The 22,427-nt window shown below is 39.1% G+C and overlaps 1 protein-coding gene and 1 long non-coding RNA gene across 2 annotated transcripts; one reads left to right on the top strand and one right to left on the bottom strand.

Moving 5' to 3' along the window:
• Positions 1–899: 899 nt before the first annotated feature.
• Positions 900–16,913, bottom strand: PLEK2 (pleckstrin 2). The gene is made up of 9 exons (XM_058161872.1): positions 16,721–16,913; positions 12,551–12,715; positions 11,118–11,299; positions 10,248–10,339; positions 8,418–8,605; positions 7,670–7,771; positions 6,533–6,616; positions 3,641–3,719; positions 900–2,129 (listed from the first exon to the last, which is right to left on the bottom strand). Exons 1-9 carry the CDS (start codon positions 16,766–16,768, stop codon positions 2,002–2,004), a joined length of 1,068 nt encoding a protein of 355 aa, XP_058017855.1. The 5' UTR covers positions 16,769–16,913; the 3' UTR covers positions 900–2,001.
• An 18-nt stretch (positions 16,914–16,931) lies between these two features.
• On the top strand, positions 16,932–21,807 carry LOC131187507 (uncharacterized). The gene is made up of 3 exons (XR_009152564.1): positions 16,932–17,016; positions 19,246–19,321; positions 21,484–21,807. It is a non-coding gene; the product is annotated as an uncharacterized LOC131187507 (long non-coding RNA).
• The last annotated feature ends 620 nt before the right edge of the window (positions 21,808–22,427 follow it).

Below are 22,427 nucleotides of genomic sequence, written 5' to 3'. Positions count from 1 at the left end.
ACAAACAAGCAAGCATTTAGATGTTATAAAAATGCAACTTCCATCTTGTGAAGATAATTAGCCAAACAATAAGATAAAACTGACACTCTTATAATTTTAACGAAATAAATAAAATAATGACTTTGTACAAATCTGTGGTCTGACTATAACTCAAAAACAGTCAAATAGCAATGCTATGGATAAGTTTAGGGATATGCTAGAATAGATCTACTACATAACTTCAAGGATCTGTACACTCAGAAAATATTTTGAAAATTTAGGGGTATGTGTTGACATCAGTATTTGGAAACACTGACAGTCCTAAATGCTCAGTCAAAAGTAAATTCCTTTTCCTGTTAATATCCCTTTTAAAGTTGTTTCCAATAAAGCAAAATAGAGCCCTTTCAAGGGTGGTTAGCAAATCTGCAAGATTAACATTTAAATGTTAATACAGATATTCATATAATTATATATTGTGTAATGCTTCCTCCTGTCTGTGTATGTGTGTATAGTATTACATAGAGCAATACATGTAATAGACTTTAGAACCTATAACAACAGACTTAAAAAAACCCAATCAGAAAAAAAAATGCAGATGCAAACAGAAATCATGTTCATACAGTATATTAGAATATATTGAGTAGTAGACCTAATAAGTAATAACTTGCTAACACTGTAGTTAATACTTTTTAATTAAATATCATTGCCAATGGGTATTCAGAGTTTATCTTGGAATTAAGAGAAAAGGTATTTTGTTTGAGATGTAGCACTTTCCCAGATAATTCTATATTCTGGAACATTAGACTCAGCTTTGAGGTAGACTTGTCCAACTTTTTAAATTAGCACTGCTCAAGATGCCTTTACTTAGTGTGATCTCAGAGTCCCCAAATGATTATGGTACTTTTTAAAAAGAAATTTTAGGAAGCTAAGGAATACGAGAGTAAAAAATTGGTTTATTTTTTAAATAAAAATATGAACATCTAAATCACTACTCAATGTTTACACTCATGCAGGATCATATACAATGAATGGAGTTGGAATGGGGTGGGGGGGAGAAACACAGTGTTAATGGTAAAAATATAAGTGATCTTTCTGACACCAATTCTAAGTAAAATCTGATCTTATGCTCAGATTATAAATACGAATTACATTTTAAGACATTTTTCCTCTTCCACTCCCACCCTATGAGAACAGCAGCCAGTGGACCGCTCAACACATGAAACTTCTCATATTGCCATCCCAGTGTATTTCACAGAAATGTCCCTTTTCCAAGGAACTCAATATAGCACCCGATAGCTGTTCAGTTCCATCTCTCTTTTGATCACTACAGGAATCCTGTAGGACAGGTCAGACTGACAACATAATTGATTTAAAGTCATGCTGGGCCTGGATATGAACAGGAGGCAAGCAGCAAACTTTGTTCTCTCAGGAAATCTAGAGCTAGAAAGTTAAGTTAGAAAGCCATGGCAATATTAATATGATGAATTTGCTCCTGCCTTCAAAATGTAAATACTAAGCTTTCTTGTATCACAGCAACAATCTTGCTCTCCACCTTCCCAGATAATGCTGTCATCCCTGGAGCTTCCCACAAGTTAAATAGGAGGGAAGAGACCCTGCAAGTATAGAGACATATAAAGAGAGACAGTAGATCATTAAGGAATTTGCATGAAATCAAATTTGAAAGGTACAGATTTGGTTTCAGAAGGTTGAATTTGTTAGTTTCTCCTCAGCAGCCAATTTAGTTCTATTTCAGATGGGCGTTCCAGACAGCATATTCCAAACTGCAGACTAAGTGCCAGGCAATCAACATGTCATCAAATTGTCAGAATTAAATGGAACTTCTGATGAAGTGGATGTGTCCTAATATGCTTCATTGCTTCAGAGAAAAAGCCTAAATATAGTAGATCTGTCAGGCGCTAACTTCATGCCAGGCTAAAACAACTCAGCCAGCAATCTCAAAAACCAGTTCCTTTTTATATCCCTGTATTAAATTGTCCCATAAATGCAGCTTTGGTACATCTCCTATGTTAGTGGCTTGATTGCCTCAATCCAATTAGCTCTTTCTGCCTTAGAACTAGCCTGTATGTAGTAGTGAATGTCATTCTTTGTGATAATTTTGAAGAGGTTGCCCTGCACATTTCCTTTCACTCCTGCAAGAGAAAAGATAATGGTCATTTAATAGGACATATAGATAGTTTTCAACTTACAATCATTCATTTAGTGACCGATCGAAGAGACACCAGCAGTGAAAAAAGTGACTTATTGACTGTTTTTCACACTTCTGACCATTGCATGGGGAAGCCAGATTCAATTAAAACTGTTACTACTTTAACATCTGCAGTGATTCGCTTAACAACCGTGGCAAGAAGGGTCATAAAATGGGGCACAATTAACTAGTATCTCGCTTAGCAACAGAAACCTTGGATTCAATTGTGGTCATAAGTCAAGACTATCTGTAAAGAGAGCCAGTTTGGTGCATTGGTTAAGGCATCAGGCTAGAAACTGGGAGACAATGAGTTCCAGTCCTGCCTGAGGCAAAAAGCCAGCCGGGTAAGCTTGGACCGGTCACTCTCTCTCAGCCCTAGGAAGGAGGTAATGGCAAACCACTTCTGAAAATCTTGCCAGGAAAACTGTGAGGACTTGGCTAGACTCAAAAACTTACTCAAAGGCAGCCCCCACACCCCAAAAAAGGACCAAAAGCTGCTGAAGTACCAGCAATCTCTCAGAGGGAGAATGTCAGAATAGGATACTGTAGAACAGGGGTTTCCAACCTTGGTCCCTTTAAGACTTGTGGACTTCAACTCCCAGGGTTCCTCAGCCAGCTTTGCTGGCTGAGGGATTCTGGGAGCTGAAGTCCACAAGTCTTAAAGGGACCAAGGTTGGAGACCCCTGCTGTAGAAGACACACTGCTAACCTGCTTTTCCATTCTGCATTACATGAACTTTGCTTAAGTCATATATAAAATGCTTTCAAAAGTGAGACAAATGGTCCATGTGAGCAACTAAGCAATTCTTCTTTTCGGAATCTGTTATATTCCATCTGGGAATAAGGTGGCTTAAGTTTTTCATTTCTGAAGAGAAACCACAGCCATTTCTGCTGCTGCGACTGCCCTCCCCTGAGCTATCCTGATGAACTTTGAGTTAAAGAAATGTCTGTGGGGTGGGTGGTTGGCCTTTTCCCTTTTGGACAGCTGCTTTTGCTGTGGCTTTAAGAAGGGTGTGCCTTTGTCTGTGTATAATATGGCTAAAATGAGAGGGAGTTGGGGTATGCAGCATCCATATTTTATGCACCCACCCCCACTTCTTTTAAGAACTGGCCCTAGCAGAAAACCAATGCATTGGATGGGTGCTAGGAGCTCTTTGTAACAAGCATTCCTTAGCAGAAATAGGCCTTGCTGGGTGATAAAAGGAGTTGCTGGCAAAATCCTGATTCCATTTGCTCTCCTGTGTTTTGCGCTTGTCCTATATTGTGTAACACGCGGTCTTGAAAGGAGACGAGCAGCAGATGGGGGATGGGGGGGTGTAACATGGGCTGCTTCCAATGCCCCTGCAAATAATGAATGAAGGACCACTCTAATCTTTATCAATGAACAAAAACAAACCAAAACAAAGAAAGCTATCAAAATAACAGTAAGACTGGATCTTGCAAGGTAATAACTTGCCTGTAGGGACTCCATTGTCTTCCAGTGCTGAAACAAGACAACCACGGAGAGAAAATCCCCCAACTGGTTTGTTATCTTCCTATAGGAGGAAAAAAGTGGACCAATGTGAGTAAAGCAAATCATCAAAATGTTACATTCCCTTCAACAAATTTGACACAGGCAGGGAAAGTTTTGCTTGAGTTTGCTTCTGTCTGAGAAGATGCTCTACACCATGGGTGTCAAACTCCCGGGCCACAGGCTGGATGCATCACGCGCTGGCCACACCCATGTTTGGTTTAGCGAAGGGGGGAAAGTCCCGATATGTCATGTGACACTGCCGTGCCGTGAGCTTAACACCCCTGTGATAAACCATGGTAATGTTAGCATGTGGACACTGCCTGTTGTGTCTTGCCCGCCCTCAGAGCAGCCGGGGCCTTCTTACCTGCTCCAGAACACTGAGGAATGTATGCCTCCCGGCCCAAGTCCTGGCTCCATGCCCACACAAACTGCAGAAGAAGGAGCATCTCCCTGCCCCAGCCCTGACTCCATGCCCAGGCAAACGGAGCAGCTAGACCCCTCCCCCTCCTCCACAGCAGGTGAGTCTGAGGAGGGTTTACTCCCAACAACAGCTGATTGGAGTAATCCTCGCATCAGAAGATTGGAGAGGCGGAGGCAACAGAAGGAAGGGAGGGGCAGGCCTTAATGAGTGCTGAGTCATGGAGCCACACCCCATGGCCTATATAAAGGATCTACTTTCTGGCAGTCTCTGAGTCAGGCAAAAGTCGAACTTATCTTGCTGAAGTCACTTACTGGTCTCCTGCCTGCTCTGAGGACTTTGCTAGGACTTTGGGCAGAGCTGCAGAGGCAAGCCTGATTCGGATTTCCCTGACCCAGCCGTCAGCGGAGGAGTGGGACACGACACTGCCTTCTAAGCTCGGCCACATGTGATGCAGGACATCTTAAAGTGGTTGCCATTATCAACTTGGCAGAAACTGAAACTGATATTTTGTCTCAGATTTTAGTTTCCACAAGCTGAGAATAGCAGCAGCTTTAAACTTGCACGGCACATTAGACCTTAGGTGTAATCTCCACAGTTGATTACAGGGTTTCAACAACCTGGGGTTTTCAACAAACACTTTACACTGCCTGAAGGCACTCCTATGCTGCCAACACTCCTATTTTTTCAGTCCTTTAAAAAGCAGTCTGAAGACGGTCTGGACTTAACTTCTCTTTTGCTGACTCACAACACTGAGAACAAGTAGCAAAGAATCACAGCCATGCCCCGAACCCTCACAATGGTTCTGGAGAAATAGACATTCTTACCACCTATGCACAAGGAAATGTTAAAAATCTCGTAGGTTCCTCTCCCCATCCTACTTCCATCTTGATGTGTTGTGTAGTTATTTTGTCATATGCAAAATCTCTGAGTGGTTTGGGGAGGTGAGGCTGTATTTTTTGTTTAAAAGAGTGTTAGGGCCAGTTGATGGTTAGGACCTAGGAGCTGGGGTAAGGTAAGACTTCCTACAAAAGGGTCTCTTCACAAGTTTTGGAGAGTTGCAAGATTTAAAAGATATGATTACAGGTAAACCTTGCTAAATGAGCACAACTGAGACAAGTAACTCTGTCACTAAGCAATGTGATCACTAAATGAGACATCGTGTTTTACTCTGGCTTCAAACACACATAGTTGAATTTGCCCAGCTCTCAAACACAAGCAGTATAGAATTACAGGCTACAGGAAATGACTTGAGATCTAACCAGAGTCCTCAGATGGCTCTGATAAACACAATTTATTTATTTTAAAACATTTATGCCCATCTTATATCAAACTCTGTGTGACTCCCAATCAGCAAAATCTTCCTAACACTTCTTCCTAACAAAATGGTTAAATAATGATGTAGAACTCTAAGCTGAGTAGCATTAAAAATAATTTTATATAAAATCTCACTATTTTACTCCTGAATTGATTTTCATTCTCTAACTAGAGTAAACAAAAAACAAAAAACAGGACTCCTATATGTATCATATTTGCCTAGGGGGAAAAAAAACTTCAGTAGTATGTATCGTGCTGAAATTCCATAACGTAACTTCTCTCATCCCAAACCCAAATGTGTTTTTTTCAATGACAGAAAAGAATAACCACAAGGTATATCTGTTCCCAAAGCAAATATGTTATATTAGGCTACTTTTTAGATTTGTATTTAATTGGCGTTGTTGTTAGTTGCAAAGTTGTGTCCGACCCATCGCGACCCCATGGACAATGTTCCTCCAGGCCTTCCTGTCCTCTACCATCCTCTGGGGTCCATTTAAACTCACGCTTACGGTTTCAGTGACTCCATCCAGCCACCTCATTCTCTGTCGTCCCCTTCTTCTTTTGCCCTCAATCTTTTCCAGCATTAGGCTCTTCTCCAGTGAGTCCTTCCTTCTCATTAGGTGGCCAAAATATTTGAGTTTCATCTTCAGGATCTAGCCTTCTAAAGAGCAGTCAGGGTTGATCTCCTCTGGGACTGACCGGTTTGATCGCCTTGCAGTCCAAGGGACTCGCAGGAGTCTTCTCCAGCACCAGAATTCAAAGGTCTCAATTCTTTAGCGCTCAGCCTTTCTTATGGTCCAACTTTCAAATCCTTAATTGGCATATTAAGTATGACTTAATTGGCATATTAATGTATGACTTACAACTAATATGGAGACGAACTACAGCACAGTGCAAACTACTCAAGATGTACTCTGTATTGTGGGCCATTTAGGATCCAGTGGGGATCTCAAGGGATCTGCCCTCAACCTTATTTAAATCCATGCAGAATTCATTCCTCCTACCCATCAGCAAGTCTTGAGGCATTTGGAGGGAGGGGGAACATTCCCCAAAGGAACACATGCAGGGAGTTTCGAACATTGCAATGCCATTTTTCTCACCTTTGTGGGGTCATAATAATGTAAGAAAGCAGGATCAGACCTCAGGACAAAGCGCCTGACTTTCCAGTTCTTCCTCTTGTGTCCCTGAAAGTTGTAAAATAGATTTAATTTTCTTTCTCCAAAACACGGATCTCTTGTAATTGTCAATAGTAGAGAAAAAATATTGCATTATCTGTTTACTCCCTTGTATCTTTGCAGAAGACAAGCTAAGGGATAATTCAGGTAGTGCTGAATAACCATTAGTTCAGAGACTGTTTGAAAGTTAGGATGACGCTGAACAAATGATACTTGTGCCTGGACTTGAGTTACAGCTGTTGAAGAGCTCCTGTGGTCACTTGGCAGCCCCCTCTTGCATTTGAAACCCCAGGATGCGCTTCAACAAGCCCCACCCATTTATCTCCCCCCATTTAGGTCCTTTTGCTCCTGCACTCCATGGTCCTTGCCCTCCTGTCCCTGATTTTCATCATCTTCTTACTTCTGCTGCTGACAAAGCACACCTGGACTGGCTCTGTGAGGCAACTGCTGGCACTCAAGGCCGCCTTCTCGAGGTTGGGTGTAGTACAAGTTACCTTGTGAAACCACAAGAAGGTGGTGAAGGTCAGTTAGGGGTGGTAGAGCAAAGTTGATGTACTGATTTTATTATTACCCTAACCCCCTACCTGTCATATTAGAAATTACAATTTGTAAATAAATGTTAGTAGCTTTTGTGGGCCACTCCCTAAGCTTTCAGAAGTTATGTGTGAGCCTGTGGCCTGCCTTCTGGTTTAGACTGTGCTGTGTAGAAAGAACATTTTGCCATGCCAAAAACATGACAATGATGCTTGGGTGTCACTTTCTGTATCACACTGAGAGGAAAACTATGTTCATTAAGTCACATATAGTGGTTAGAAGATTGCTTCTATTTATTCTCTATTTCTAACACTTCTTTTTAACAGAAACATAATGGGAAGAGTTTCAGTTAGTTACCATCTAAGTCTTGTTCAGAAGTTAGTTAATTTGCTAATTGTACATTAATTAAATTGTGAGAGTTTCGTATTAAAATGCCATTTTATTTCAAAAAGAGCTTTAGAAGATACCAATAAAATATTGCCTCATCCCCATTCCGTGATTATCTTGAAATTCTAAAGTCATGGTTACCTGTTTTATCAAAAAGCCTTGCTTTAAAATTGTGCCACTCAGTTCAAGTATGTTAATATTGAGCTGTTCTTTAGTATTAATTTTTTTCTTATAGCTTTCAGCCTGCAGTAAAAACAAAAGCATCGAACTATGTTACTAAAGAGTCAATACAAGTTTTACAAATACTGATTTCATCCTTTAGCATGATTGATTTTCATTCATTTTTACAAGCTTTGATCTCCAAGCTAGTTTCCTTTTCCTTCTTCTCCTCGTCCTCAACCATTTAAATTATTTTTCCTAGTACAGTCTGGGAAATTAAAATGGCAGGCAAATCCAGAGCTGCCCATTGCAGATTACTTGGCTGATGTTGCTATCTTTATCCAAAAGTAAGAAGATAGCTTATTAATATAAGATGGTGCCCACCAGGAGCAATTTTGCAGTGCTTAGTTGTTATTCCTAAAGCACATCCTGGCAAGCAATCACAGTAACAAAAATGCACAATGCAAGGAGAGAGTTCATCCTTGTGAGCAGTGTTCTCCAGAGTTATATTTACATCCACATCTACGTAGGTCACACCTATGCAAAGTCCAATTAATATCATAATCTTAGATAAAAAGCATTGAAAGTATTTAGAAAGTACAAGTGATTTATCAAGATTTTATCATTTGTTTGCCCACTTTTTTTTCTATTTGTACAACTGACATAGCTAACTTTTGAACCTCATCTGTATGCAGGAGGATATTCAGCTTTCAAAGTCTGTATCACTTACAAATGCATACAAGGCAGTAGAGTCATCTAAAAACTGCTCAGTCAAATCTCCATTCCTCATGGCTTCAGTGCTGCGGACTCCCACAGGTTTAATGAAATTTTCATCCATCAGCACAGAGGCCAGTGTGACTGCTTCAAGCCGGGAAGCTGCAAAGCTACTAGAAATCAACCAGTCCACTAGTATGGAGCCTGAAAGGAAGAAACGGAGTTAATCAGACAAACAATATCTACTGCCATCTGCCACCTCCAAGACTAGAAGGGGAGACAGCAATACTATGTCCTTCTGATAAATTTAAAAAGTTATCAGTTTGAAGATTTACTGATATATTAAAACCTTTCTGAATAAATTTAATTAAATTCTTCCTGAAACACTTAAAGGTAAAGGTTTCCCTTGCACATATGTGCTAGTCGTTGCCAACTCTAGGGGGCAGTGCTCATCTCTGTTTCAAAGCTGACACTGTCCGAAGACGTCTCCGTGGTCATGTGGCCGGAATGACTCAACACCAAAGGTGCATGGAACGCTGTTACCTTCCCACCAAAGGTGGTCCCTATTTTTTCTACTTGCATTTTTACGTGCTTTCGAAACTGCTAGGTTGGCAGAAGCTGGGACAAGTAACAGGAGCTCACCCCCTTACAAGGCAACACTAGGAATTCGAACCGCTGAGCTGCCGACCTTTCGATCGACAAGCTCAACGTCAAGCAAACCAGGTAATAGTGGGAATATACTGTATGATTGCTGCCAACATATCTTTCCCAAGAAATGTCTAGTCAAAAAAAACAACACAGAAGAAGGTATAACGCAGACACACTTAAGATTAACTTCTGGGTCCATTGTTCAAAAATAGCCATCAGTACTTCCACAGTTAAAATATGTTTCTCATGGGAACATTCTCCTTTCAAATTTATATGGGCCCATTTGTAATTTTCTAAAAGCAAAATTTTGGAAAAGTCACCCTTTTTCTGTTTATTAAAAAAAAGTTGTTTCACAAAAAAATTCCTTAAACTCTATTCAAAACGTCTTTTGCTAAGGATTGAAGCAAAATAACTCATTTTTTTCAGACTTTTCAATTCAAAAATTCTTAATAGCTGAAAAGTTAACAAGCAATCTCTGAAAGTGATTAGAAGAGGATGCTTGTAAACTCAGTATCCTTCTGAAGAGGCAAACTCTGATTTGACCAAGATGGCTGTTCTCCCATCTTCAGAGCTCTAAACCAGGGGTCTCCAACCTTGCCAACTTTAAGACTTATGGACTTCAAGTCCCAGAATCCCTCAGCCAGCTTTGCTGGCTGAGGGATTCTGTGAGTTGAAGTCCACAAGTCTTAAAGTTGACAAGGTTGGAAACCCCTGCTTTAAACTATTGTTTTGCAACCTACTCATGAGGAACAACTGTATGGAATATGTATGTGCAATCTCAAGTCCACCATGTGTCCAAAGAAGAATTGTGAAGAGCGGGTCTACCCATTGGCTCTTCTTTATGCTATGGTTGTTGGCTCCATCCTCAGTGGAGCTGTTTTCAGTTCTCCATTTTTTCCGCAGAAGTTCCTAGTGAGTTTTACAACTGATTAGTGAGATGAATCTGAATCTGATTTAATTTAGCACTCTAACCAACTAACACACTTGCTCTGGTAACTTCATCTAAAGCATATTTCCATGCAATTTCTAAAATGTGCCTCCTGTTTTTTTTGCAAGCAGTGGAAGAAAAGAAATTGAAAATGCATTTTTTATTATTTTTCACACATTTGATAATTAATACAGGTTCTGAAAATGTTTTCTGGTAGAAAATGTCTCTATAGAGGACCACAAAGAAGAACAAAGTTGGTGACAAGTGTACCTGTAAAGCTTTCTTTATACAAGCTGCCTTGTCTGGTATTGGGTGTTATCTTGATTCCACTGCTGCTGTCATACATTTTGTCCACAATATGACTGGAGGAAAAAAAAATCAAGAGAGGGTCAGTGATAAACAAACAGAAGAACCAGTTTTGTTCACCCACATTCCACTGTTTTCAGCTAATAGCATGTTTTCAATCCAAAAATACTCATAACATGTTTGGAATCCAGTTCTGTTTACATGCAAGTGGAATTCATCAATTTCTCCCAAGGGATGGGCATCCTCTATTGCCAGTAGCCATTATCTTTGCTTTATTACACTGCATTACAAAATGTTATGATATAGTATGGAAGACTAAGCTGGATTCGTAGATCAGTAATGCTCATCTATGTTCCAGAGGAAATGCATCAGGAAATTTTGAGTGTATGTGCATGAAATTTTATGTACATGCATAGAGAAGGTGGGAAACCTATAGCCTTTCAGATGTGGATGAGCTACAATATCAAGCATCCCTTGCCACTGGCTTGGAAGCCTGGGGTTGCAGAGATGTTTGGCTCAGTGACAAGAACTACTAACTTCTCATTCCTAACATATAGAAAAGAGTGCTTGTTGTTTTCAGTCCAAACCAGCAGCATCAGGGGTGGGTTCTAGTTACCTTTACTACCAGTTCACATTGTTCCTGTGTGTATGTGCTCGCTCCACTCGCATGCACGTGTGCTCTTCTGTGCATGCGCAGATCACTTTTGATGACGTTTGGGTCAGTGGGCGGAGCCTTCCACCAGTTTTACTACCGGTTCTATAGAACCGGTCCAAACCGGGAGCAACCCACCACTGAGCAGCATGCAAAAACAGATCGAGAACTTTACCACATACTTCAAACTGATATTCGCAGGAAGTTTGAAGGAGTTTCTCATGAGATGAAGTTGCTGAACTTGCACTGGGTTGCCAGCATGAATAGCGCCCGTGATGTCCAAAGCCCAAATGTCGCGCTCTTCTCGAGAGCAACAGTCAAGGAAATAGTCTGTGTTGGTTTTTGTCCTTAGCTTAATAACTAACTGCAAAAGAACAGCATAAGAAGCAGGGTTTATAGGAATGGCCATAAAAGGAAAGGGCCTTATAGGACTCCAACTGAGAGTTATGTTTCATTGCTAAAGCAAGACATTCCCCCATTAAATAAATTAGACAAATGAGCAAGAGATAACAACAACAACAACAATAAATAAATAAAAAAATAAAAACACAAATGGAATCCCATGCATTCCAAGATCAGTAGGATGAAAAGCTCATTAGATCTGAGGAAAATCATTAGGTTAACATACAAAATTTGGTATAGCTTTTAATTGAATCTGAATAAGAAAATAATTTCAATGGTTCTTTCCCTGCTCCTGATTTTCAGTCTTGAAAACAATCCCTGCTAAACTATTGAAAATATATTAGGTTGTCTACCTATATCTTCCATCTTCTTAATCAGAAAATGCAACCTTAAATTACCCAACAGATCTGCAATATGCAGGAGTTGCAGGGAAGTGACACAAGTCCAAACTAATAGACAATAGCTAGATGTTTGTGGCTTGTGGGAGGGCTGTATATTAAAATTGGATTAGGTTAATTGGTTATCTTAGATCAGTTAGATTAGGCCATCAAATCCAATCACCTGAGTTGGAGTGAGAACCTAAATTAAAGCACATCGTGTCTAAAGACTAAAGAGTGATTGGTTACACTAACTGGATTCACTAGGTTAGAATTATAAAATAATAGAATTGGAAGTGCTTGCTGGGGGAAATCCCAGTTAAAGCATCACGAAGAGATAGATGTCTGGCCTCTGCTTCAGCACATCCAGTAAAAGAGTTCAGAGTTGGTATGAGTAACCGGTTTCCCAGTTGAACTATTCCAACTGTTAAAAAGGTTTTTTTTCCCTGACTTGCCCATTCCCCCCACCCCCACTTTTTCCTGCCATAATATATACATCTTCTTAGAGCAGGGGTCTCCAACCTTGGTCCCTTTAAGACTTGTGGACCAACTCCCAGAGTCCCTCAGCCAGCAAAGCTGGCTGAGGAACTCTGGGAGTTGAAGTCCACAAGTCTTAAAGGGACCAAGGTTGGAGACCCCTGTCTTAGAGCTATGAAAGTCAAAACAGAGCTATGAACTTTTTGGGGAGTCCTCTTTGAAAAGAAATCAGCTTTCTCAGAATATTATGCCAACTCATTCCCAAAACCTAGATGGTTCTCTTCATTAATTGCTTTCTCTCATTTTAAAGTCAACATAGTAGTAAGCGAGCTAAGCAAAGAATCCAACATGGGACTTACCGGTCTGTTCTCATATTCCAAACATGGGCAAGTAATCATACAGCCGTCCAGAAAAATCCTTCCCTTGGGAGAAGACTCCTGCTTTCCTCCTACCACTTTATAATAGAGCAGCCTGTCCTGAAGAAGAACAAACCACCTTGCTTTCCAATTGGGGACAACGTGACCCTGCAAACAATAATTTTTTTTAAATACAAATAGTGATTTCTGAAGCTGCTCAAAAGCAGCTCTACCTGCGACACTAATTACACAAAGCAACACGTTTATTCATTCCGACTCATAACTTATTGCATTAATACATTTCTTTTTTTTTGAATTTTTTTTAATTTTTTATAAACATAATAGTAAAAAAAAGCATTGTGAACAGATTATCAGTCTTAAACATATTTCAAATTTTACCCCCCATTGTGGTCTGATGCAATATATTTTCTTCTCCTTTTTAAAGTTAATTGTTATTTACACGTATCTAATAAAAAAAAAATACTATTCCATCCCATTCTGAAAAATATTTAAATGAAGTCTAGTCCCCATATATAATTCCCCAAAACATCATTAATAAATCATCTGTTAACTTCTTGAATTTCACCAATCTGAACATTTTTCTGTATTACTTCATCAGAGGTCAGACCATCTAACAACTCTTTCTTAAAACTGCCCAGCGATCACATAGACAATTTCCATCTTACTTAGGAATAGTCCTGAACTCACAAAGACTATTCCCTCTTATCATCTTCCTCTGCCTCTAAATAACATATATTTTAAAAAAGTTTCCATCTAAATTCTCAATAAAAAAAACAAACAAAAAACTTAAAATTAAAAAGGGCAATTGCTGCCTATTTCCCCCAGTAGTTCCTTCGTTGTATTCAACTATTCCCTTGGAAGTTTTCTGATTGATAGAACTTTGAACAAAACCCTATCCACCGAGGCTGTTATACTTTTTAAATTTTCCCCTTATGCTTTTATTAAAATAACCCATGGATGCAATATGAGATCTGTATTTTAGAACAGAACACAGATTCATAAAAGTAATTACAATGTTCATTAAAACCATAGCATAAATTTAACCAATATTGCCCCACTCACATTTACAATCCATATGGCTATTTTTTTTTTAATGCCGTCAAGTAGAGTTCCAGGTTACTGTCTGCACAAGTCCCTGTAATTTTCTTGGCAACTGCATTTTTTAAAGGAATGGTTTGCTATTTTTTTCTTCCTAGAGCTGAGAGTGTCTCACTCAAAGCAGTTGGCTTCCTGTCTATAACAAGTCTAGAACTTACAGGCTCCCATTTTTCAATCTTGCATCTTTAGTTGCTATTCCAAACTGTGTCTCTACTGTTACAGATGATATATATTATAATAAAAATTAAAAGATTTTGTATAATAGAGGTATTGCATTCTGAAAGAAAAAAAAGCAACCAGCCCACATTTACTGAAAATTAGGTGGAGATGTGTTTAATCTGTTAAAAAATACTTTCAGATAAAGTGTGAAATTGATAGTGAAATTGCCCTGCCCTCTTCATGGAATTTTACTAACAGTCCAGAAGATATTATCGTTTGGGATATTAGCCCACATTTCCTCATTGTTTTTCAAATGGCAACCAGACAAAAATCCCAAATTCTCTCCTTGTGAAGAGTGTATTGCAGCTTCTTTCTCCTAACAAATCTGGACACCAATAAGACTGGGTATTTCCCTTTCTCTATTCCTTGCTATGCACTTCTTTCAGAACTTACAGGGAAGTGTGAAAGGTGCCGAAGACGGGAGAGAAAGGAATTGCTTTGGAAGCAGAAATGGAAAATAAACAAGGTGAGAAAGGAGTGGCGCGTTCAGACCCTCATCCACCATTATCAGCAACAGCTCCTCCCACTGTACTTTAGGCATGCATTTTCCTGTATATACCTGTTGAAAAATTGCACTTTTGTCCCCGTACATGTGCTGCATTATATAACTACCCTTCCACATTCATAAAACTGCTGACACAATTGTCGTACATTTTCTCTCTTTTTCTTGTACAAGGGATATCTATTTAAAGGAAAGAAAGCATGGCTGTCTGAGGTCCATTTGATTGGTAGGAAAGAAGCCCTCTGGCTCAAAGCCCTTTTAATTCTCACTGGATGATTTATGGCTGAAAATCATGTAGCAGTGGGAAAAGCCAGCCTGTTTATGAATGGATCACAGTGTTGTTTTGACTTTCCATAAAGCTCTGAGAAATCAGTAAATTCTTACGTTTTATTTATTTATTTATTTTGTCACAACAATATATGTAGGTATCATACAAAAAGATTATATAGTATATAAACAAATATATGAGTAAATATAAGGAGATATAAACATATATATATATAGGAAGAAGAAAAGAAAAACAATAGGACAGGAATGGTAGGCATGTTTGTGCGCTTATGCTCGCCCCTTATGGTCCTCTTAGGAATGGGGTGAGGTCAATAGTAGAAAGTTTTTGGTTAAAGCTTTTAGGATTATGAAAAGAGACCACAGAGTCAGGTAAAGTATTCCAAGCACTGATGATTCTGTTACAGAAGTCATATTTTCTGCAATCTAGATTAAAGCGGTTGACATTAAGTTTAAATCTATTGGTTGCTCTAGTATTATTGCAATTAAAGCTAAAGTAGTCTTTAACAGGAAGGACATTACAATAGATGATTCTGTGAGTTAAACTTAGGTCTTGTCGAAGGCGACGGAGTTCCAAGTTTTCTAAGTCTAGGATTTCAAGTCTGTTGGGATAAGGTATTTTATTGTTTTCAGAAGAATGGAGAACTCTTGTAAAATATTTCTGGACACGTTCAATTGTATTGATGTCAGAGATATGGTGAGGGTTCCAAACAGGTGAGCTGTATTCTAGAATTGGTCTAGCAAATGTTTTATATGCTCTGGTTAGTAGTGTGGTGTTTTTGGAAAAGAAGCTACGCAAAATTAGATTTACAACTCTTAGAGCTGTTATACTGCCATGTGTGATTTCAGAGAAGGTTTCTATTGTATAATCATTCTTTCTAGTTGACAGAATTTTATTTTGAGGTGGAAGGTGTTCAGGCACAGATCATTCTTCAGATGTAAGTTGTAACCTTTTATTATTTTCTTTTTTCTTTTCTCAAAAAGCTATTATGGACAAAAGAAAAATACTATAACTCTTCAGTGCCTCTCATTTGGTAGCATTAGGCACCATTTGCATAGCTCAAAATGTAGGAATCTAAAGCATTATGCTGTTACAGTGGAAAACCGTTTTCATGCCAGAAATTAATTATGACAAAATGTCATAAAAAGCCACTATTGAAAGTACCTCTTGGGAGATTCAATTGCAGGTCTCAGTGACTATTGCAGTGGGGGGTGGGGAATGAGACTTTAAGTGAGGAGTTGCTGAATTTGCATATATCAAAACTTTTCAGGTTAACTCAAAAGATCTCAACAAACACAATGCGCTTTTAATACATTACAATGGTTAAATGATTAGGTGCTTGTGATCTGTCTCTCATGTAATCTTCATTTACACAACCAACCTGTCCTTCCCTCTCCAACTCATTCCATCATTCTAATTTAAATCTTATATCAGTTTAGTTGCACTTTGCATATGTTGAAGCGAGCTGACAGAAAGTTTGCCTTTTATAAAAAGTGTTAGCTGGAAAACATGTTACCACACTCTTTCTGAATTTTTGCTACCAAAGATCAACACAGCTGTCCTACCACACCTACTGAAAAGGTGGAAATATGTACTGAGCCTCAAACAGCTCATCAAAATACTTGCTACATCATGCCCGTTGGTGCCCATTGGAAATTCCAAAGAAAAAGTAAAAGTCAACTGCACCTCACTTACAATGGATCTACAATAATTCAAAAGCTGGAAGCCAAGGGCCTATCTAGAGGCTGCCTAAGAACATGAATTTGAAAAAGGAGGCAAGGCTACAAATGAAATTAGAACTGTGGAAGAGAAGGAACAGAGATTAATTTTGTAAGACATGTTATCCCAGTTCAGTTCCTTCATCCTTGCCTAGTGACCATGGGAGAACTTCCAGAGACTGTTCTGTTATTTCTTAGATTTATAACTTTTTTACCTAGTCAGTTGAAGATTACTATTTGTAATCATTTAAAAAATAATAAATAATATTATTTAAATAAGATGTTATAATTAAGCCTCCCAGTTAGAGATCAGTGGGAGGAAGTCTTACCTTTTTAACTAGAAAACCCTCTTTCAGGATTCCCCTCCCTTCTTCCATGATGGGAAAGAGAAGAATGTGCCTGTTGAGAATCTTGCAGACAGCTGCAAACCGGTTCTTCTGAAAGTAAGGTTTTAAGAGGCAGGCTGACTTTCTTCACCCCCACTCCAGAGTGACGTCTGGTCCCCTCCCTGCTCAAGGTAGAGAAAGCAAACACTGAGCTGGCAATGAGAGATCACCTGTCCATATGGTGAACAAGGTCACTCCTATTTACAGTTGTAAAGGCTCAAACTGACTGAGTGCCTCCGGTAATATGAATCAGCCATTTGATTACACATCACAGGAAGACGTTCCAGTAGTATGTGGAAGCCAAGAATTAACCGGGGGCTACAACGTTTTGTTTGCCGGGAGTTTCCAAAGTTTGATATACAGTAAAATGTCTTGATTGTTAGTGTATTACATATACTTCTGAGTCGATGGGATGTAGGCGGCTGTCTGTTAGTTTAGAAAATAGTCTCTAGATTAACAATCCTGGCTCGTGCGGAGTAGCCTAAACAACATGCTTGGGATAAAACTAAGCTTTGGTTGAGCTGTTGTAGCAAAATTTGGCCAAAATATGCCAAAACTGATGGTACTGGCTTTAATAGAAAATGTTACAAATGGTTTGGTTGGTCATTAAATCCACACCTTCTCTATCTTACTAAAATATTATGTAAAAGCCTTGATCAAAACCAAGCTGGGCAATGGAAATCAATTTCTATGGTCTGGTGATGAACATGGCATACAGAAGATTGCTACCTGGAATGTAAAAGGAGTGAATGATAAAGAGCAAGAATTGGCAGATGACATGGAAGAAAGAAAAATATGTTATGTATCTGTGCAATTAAGAAAAAAGAAGGATGTTATAAATCTTAGTAAAGGTGTCCTAATGTTATGGAATAAAAATGATGAATATGTGCAGGAAAGTGAAGGTATAGGTTTAATTATGAGTGAAATGATTAGAATGAATGTCATAAAGGAGAAGAAGTAATGTCATCTGAGTTGTTGTGGAGCTGTAGGTATGTAGAAACTTCTAGGTTGGTAATAGTTGTCTATTACCTCCAGTGAAGTATAATAATGAAAGAATCAGAAATGTTTTGAAAAAAAAACCCCAATGCAACATTTGAATGAACACAATTCAGAGGGGAAATATTTTGCTAGGTGTTTTGAATGTATGAGTGGAAAGGAGATGAGACAGTACAGAAAAAATTATTGGGAGATTTGGAAAAACAAGAATTTAAGAGAACAATAAGTATTTGTTAGAAAAATATCTGTTTATTCCAAATACTTTGAATCATGGAATCATAGGGTGGTTGGAAGGGACCTAGGTTTAAGTATGTCTCTTCATATGTACACATGATAGAATAATGAATATAAACCTGAAAGCATTATTTATTAGGAATGGTTGAGGTAATTAGTGAAACAGTAAATTAATGAAAAGTTTTAAATAAAACAGACATTTTTTTTGGAAGTGTAAACAGTGGATCTTGGGGAATGTATGAACAAATATTAGAAGATAGATCAATTTTCTATTATAATGAATAGAAAACAGACATATGGAAAGAGGATGTGGAAGCTGCTTGGAAACAGGTAACAAGAATTATGTTACATAATATTGCAATAGTACTGTGTGCTATTGATTAAAGGGAAGTGTGAAAAAGATGTTTTTACATGATGAAGTGAAAGAAGATGTGGCTTTAAAAAAATATATATAAGATGCATGTACAAATGCTGCAAATGAAGATGAGACAACAATATATATGTGTAAGGAATACTTGAAGTGCTTGGTAGGAAGGATGTCTTGGTTGGAAATACATTTATACTTTTACATGCACATGATGCCATGTTATTGGCAGAAAATCCAAATTATTTACCGTGAAACTTAAATTGTATAATGTAGTAAGATATCTGGCTCTAAAAATTAACATATCAAATATTAAGTTAGTTTAATCTAATCTGGAGAAAATAGAATGAATGATTGCAATAGTGGAGACTATGGTATACTGCAGCTTGGTGTAGGCTACATAGTGGGAGTCCATTAGTTCTACTCTCACCTTAGGCACAAAGCCAGCTGGGTAAGCTAAGGCCAATCTCTGCCATCCCCCAGGAAGGAGGTAATGGCAAACCCACCTTTGAAAACTTGCCACGAGAACTGAGTGGTCTTGTTTGGGCAATTGTGAGGAGTTAAGGCACCAAAACAACAACAATAAATAAAAGCAAAGAAGTCCTATCTATATTATAGCCAGACATTTTAGTCCAGATTTAAAATTGAAATATATCCAAGAAATCTTTAAGGCAAACTTGACATAGCCTTGGTACAAATAGTAATCAGATATTTCCAAAATTTCAGTTTGCTACTGGTATTTATTTCAGGAATGGGAGACCTTTATGAGGCTGAATGCTCCCTTCTGTGTCTGATAATGGGTAAATAATCATAAAAAACCTGAGAAGGATAAATTAAATAAGTAATGCTTCAAATGTTCTCCTTCTGGCAATAGATAATCAGATGTTTCCAAGACATCTATGAACTGTCAAAGGAAAGTGCATCTCAGCAATAAGGACGACTGGATATAGGTAATTCTTGACTTACGACCATTCGTTCAATAACTGTTCAAAGTTAAAATGGTCCTGAACAAATGGTAGACATGCCCAGTTCTCAGGCTTTTGGCTGTCTCAGGACCAGGGGTGGGTTCTATTTACCCTTACTACCGGTTTGCAACGGGATCGCGCGTGTGCCGAGCTTCTGCACATGCACAGAAGCTTCTGCGTATGCACAAATCGTCTATGATGACATCTGGGTGGGTGGGTGGAGCCTGCCCCGTTTTACTACCAGTTCGCCAGAACCGGTATGAACCGGGGGCAACCCACCACTGCTCAGGACCCCTGCAATCAAGTGATTACAATCTGGGAGCTTGGTAACTGGCTTGAATTTATGACTAAAGGCAGCATCTCATAACCCTGTTATGTGGCTTCTCCAGAAATTCAGTGGGTTAGCTAGGGGTAAGTTTCCCCAAATCAGTCCCCCAACCCCTCTGCACTCACACCAGGCTACTTGTGTACTCCCTTGCACCCTCCCCAAGTCTTGCTGCACCTCTCTTTTACCCTTATGCACCCTCACACACCCTCTTTGATCCAGTCACGTGGTTATGAGGTGCCACACCTTCCTTACACACTCTTCTTCCCCATCCAGCAGCAGCCACTTACTGCTTGCCTGCATGCAAGCCATCTAGGACTTGCCAGCTTCCCCCAACCAAGTCAGTGGTAGCATGAAGTTGCCTTACCTGTCAACCATGAGATTTTTTTAACGAAGGCAATCAGTTCAGCAGGAAACTGCCATGGCTAAATGATGGAAATTTTGGTTCCAACTCCCATTCTAAGTTGAGCATTACTTGTACACTACTTGCTCAACTTACTTTTGCAGGGGAATAAAAACCATTTGTACTTGGGCCTAATTCTAGTTAAGAATGCATAATAATGTGCTGTACTTAACTTTCCAGAACAGTCAGGCTACATTAATAAATTTATATGGGTATTACTATTAAGTAGATCCATGCACATTTATTAAAAGTCAAGCCAAACCAAAATTTATTAATTGGTTTTTATAAGGCTTCCTATTGACCTTTCTGTGAATGGATGCAGTATCTCTGACAAGAAGTGTAGGCAATTTCCCTTTGTCATTCCTATAAGCCCTAAAAGTTGCTCTAAAATATATGCAACCCTTTTCTATGGAAAGCTTTAAGAACAGCGAGGAAGCATTTTACCCTCCTGTTTGGGATGGAATCAATCTGATGCTTTGTATGGAAATTGTATCCTACCTTGAGACTGTAGCGAGTGACTCTATAACCTATGGCAAATCTATGGCACACGTGCCACAGGTGGCACGCGTAGCGATATCAGTGGGCATGCGAGGTCCCATTGGAAGTTGGCAAACAGGCCGTTTCTGGCCTCTGGAGGGGTGGGGAAGGCCGTTTTTGCCCTCCCCAGACTCCTAGAGAGGCTCTGGAGGGTGGGGACAGCAAAAAACGGGCCTTCCGGTTCTACCGGAAGTTGGCAAATGGGCCATTTTTGGCCTCCAGAGGGGTGGAGAAGGCTGTTTTCGCCCTCCCCAAACTCCTGGAAAGGCTCTGGAGCCAGATGAGAGAGAAAAATGGGCCTACCGGGCCATCGCGTGTCAGGAGCGGGGGAAGTGGGTGGGTTGCGTGCATGTGTGGGAGCGAGGTGCATAGAATTATGGGTGTGGGCATGTGCGCATGCAACCCGCCGCCCCCCCTTCAGCACATGATGGAAAAAAGGTTAGCCATCACTGCTCTATACCCAATAGCAGTGACAGAACTACAGACAAGGTGAAAGCTTTAGGGTTAAGGTATCAGTGATAAGTTTCCCTATTGTGAGATTTTCTTGTTTTCTAGGGAAATACTTTTATGGTCAAAGCAAAATTTTTTAAAAAACAGTATCCTGGAGATAAGAAAGTAGGAAGGAAACAATTGTTATTCTTGCATAGCTCCTGATTACTGTACTTGCTGATAGCACAAGTCACAGACGATGTAGTATTAGTCACTAAATCAGCAAAGCATGTCAGCAAATCTCTTTGCAGACATAGTATTATTATGCAGTGGGTGGGGAACTTTATGACTGAGTTTTATAATACACTCCAATAGCTTGCTTTCTATTTTACATATGAGTCAATCCTATGTAAATATTGTTATGTATTTAATATGTATTTATTTATTTTTTAGGCCAGGCCAGAGGTGGTCTAGCTCCTGTATTCTTGGAGGCTCTCTCCGATCCAGACATTCAAGTCTATTAACTACTGAACAGTTCATGGATGGCTAAAGACTATCTAGCCAGATATACCAGACAGCCAGTTTGGTCTAGTGGAGACTGCAAGTTCAAGTCCTGCCTTAGCCGTGGAAGCCGGCCAAGTGACTTTGGACCCAGTCACTCTCTCACAGCCAAACCCATTTCACAGGGTTGTTGTGTGGAAAATGGGAAGAGGAAGGTGTTAAGATATATTCATTACCTTACTTGTAAAAATAATGATGGGATATGAATAAATATCAAAAAGAGATCTGCCTTCCAGTTTCATGTGGTACTTATTTTACACCGTTGCCCTTTTAAATCTTTTTGTTGAAAAGCTATCATTTTTTAATCATTCACCCTATTATCTTTCCCTGCTCCCCAATTTTATTACTGTTCAATTTATAGTTTTCTATTATAGTTGATCAATTTTTGTATTTGCCCTGACATTTCTGATGCCAACAATACCTAGATAACCCACTTATATTTTATTCCCCATAGCCCTCGAAATATTTACGAACTATCCATTGTATGAAAATTGCTACTTTAAAAAAATGTACACAGGGCAAACTTTGTAATTAGTTCTTAAAGATACATGTCCATACTAGTTTGCATTCAGTCAACCTATACTTTACACAAAAATAAATTCCTAAACATTGCAGAAAATGGCCGTGTTCTCACTCTACAGATACAAGGAAGGTTACCCAATCTATATACTACTTAATATTGAAATGTGGGTTTTTACTGTTACAAAGAACTCTTCAAATACTAAACATATTCCTATTGGAAGAAAACATGTAGGAACCTGCATGGATATAAAACTAAACTCAGACAGTGATGTCAGATCAGATAGGTCTAATCAGTTCTCAAATTACCCTATGTA

Source organism: Ahaetulla prasina, chromosome 1 (genome assembly GCF_028640845.1).
Source record: "Ahaetulla prasina isolate Xishuangbanna chromosome 1, ASM2864084v1, whole genome shotgun sequence".
NCBI lineage: Eukaryota > Metazoa > Chordata > Lepidosauria > Squamata > Colubridae > Ahaetulla > Ahaetulla prasina.
The sequence above is the reverse complement of the archived record's forward strand: the minus strand, read 5'-3'. Positions and strand labels throughout refer to the sequence as shown.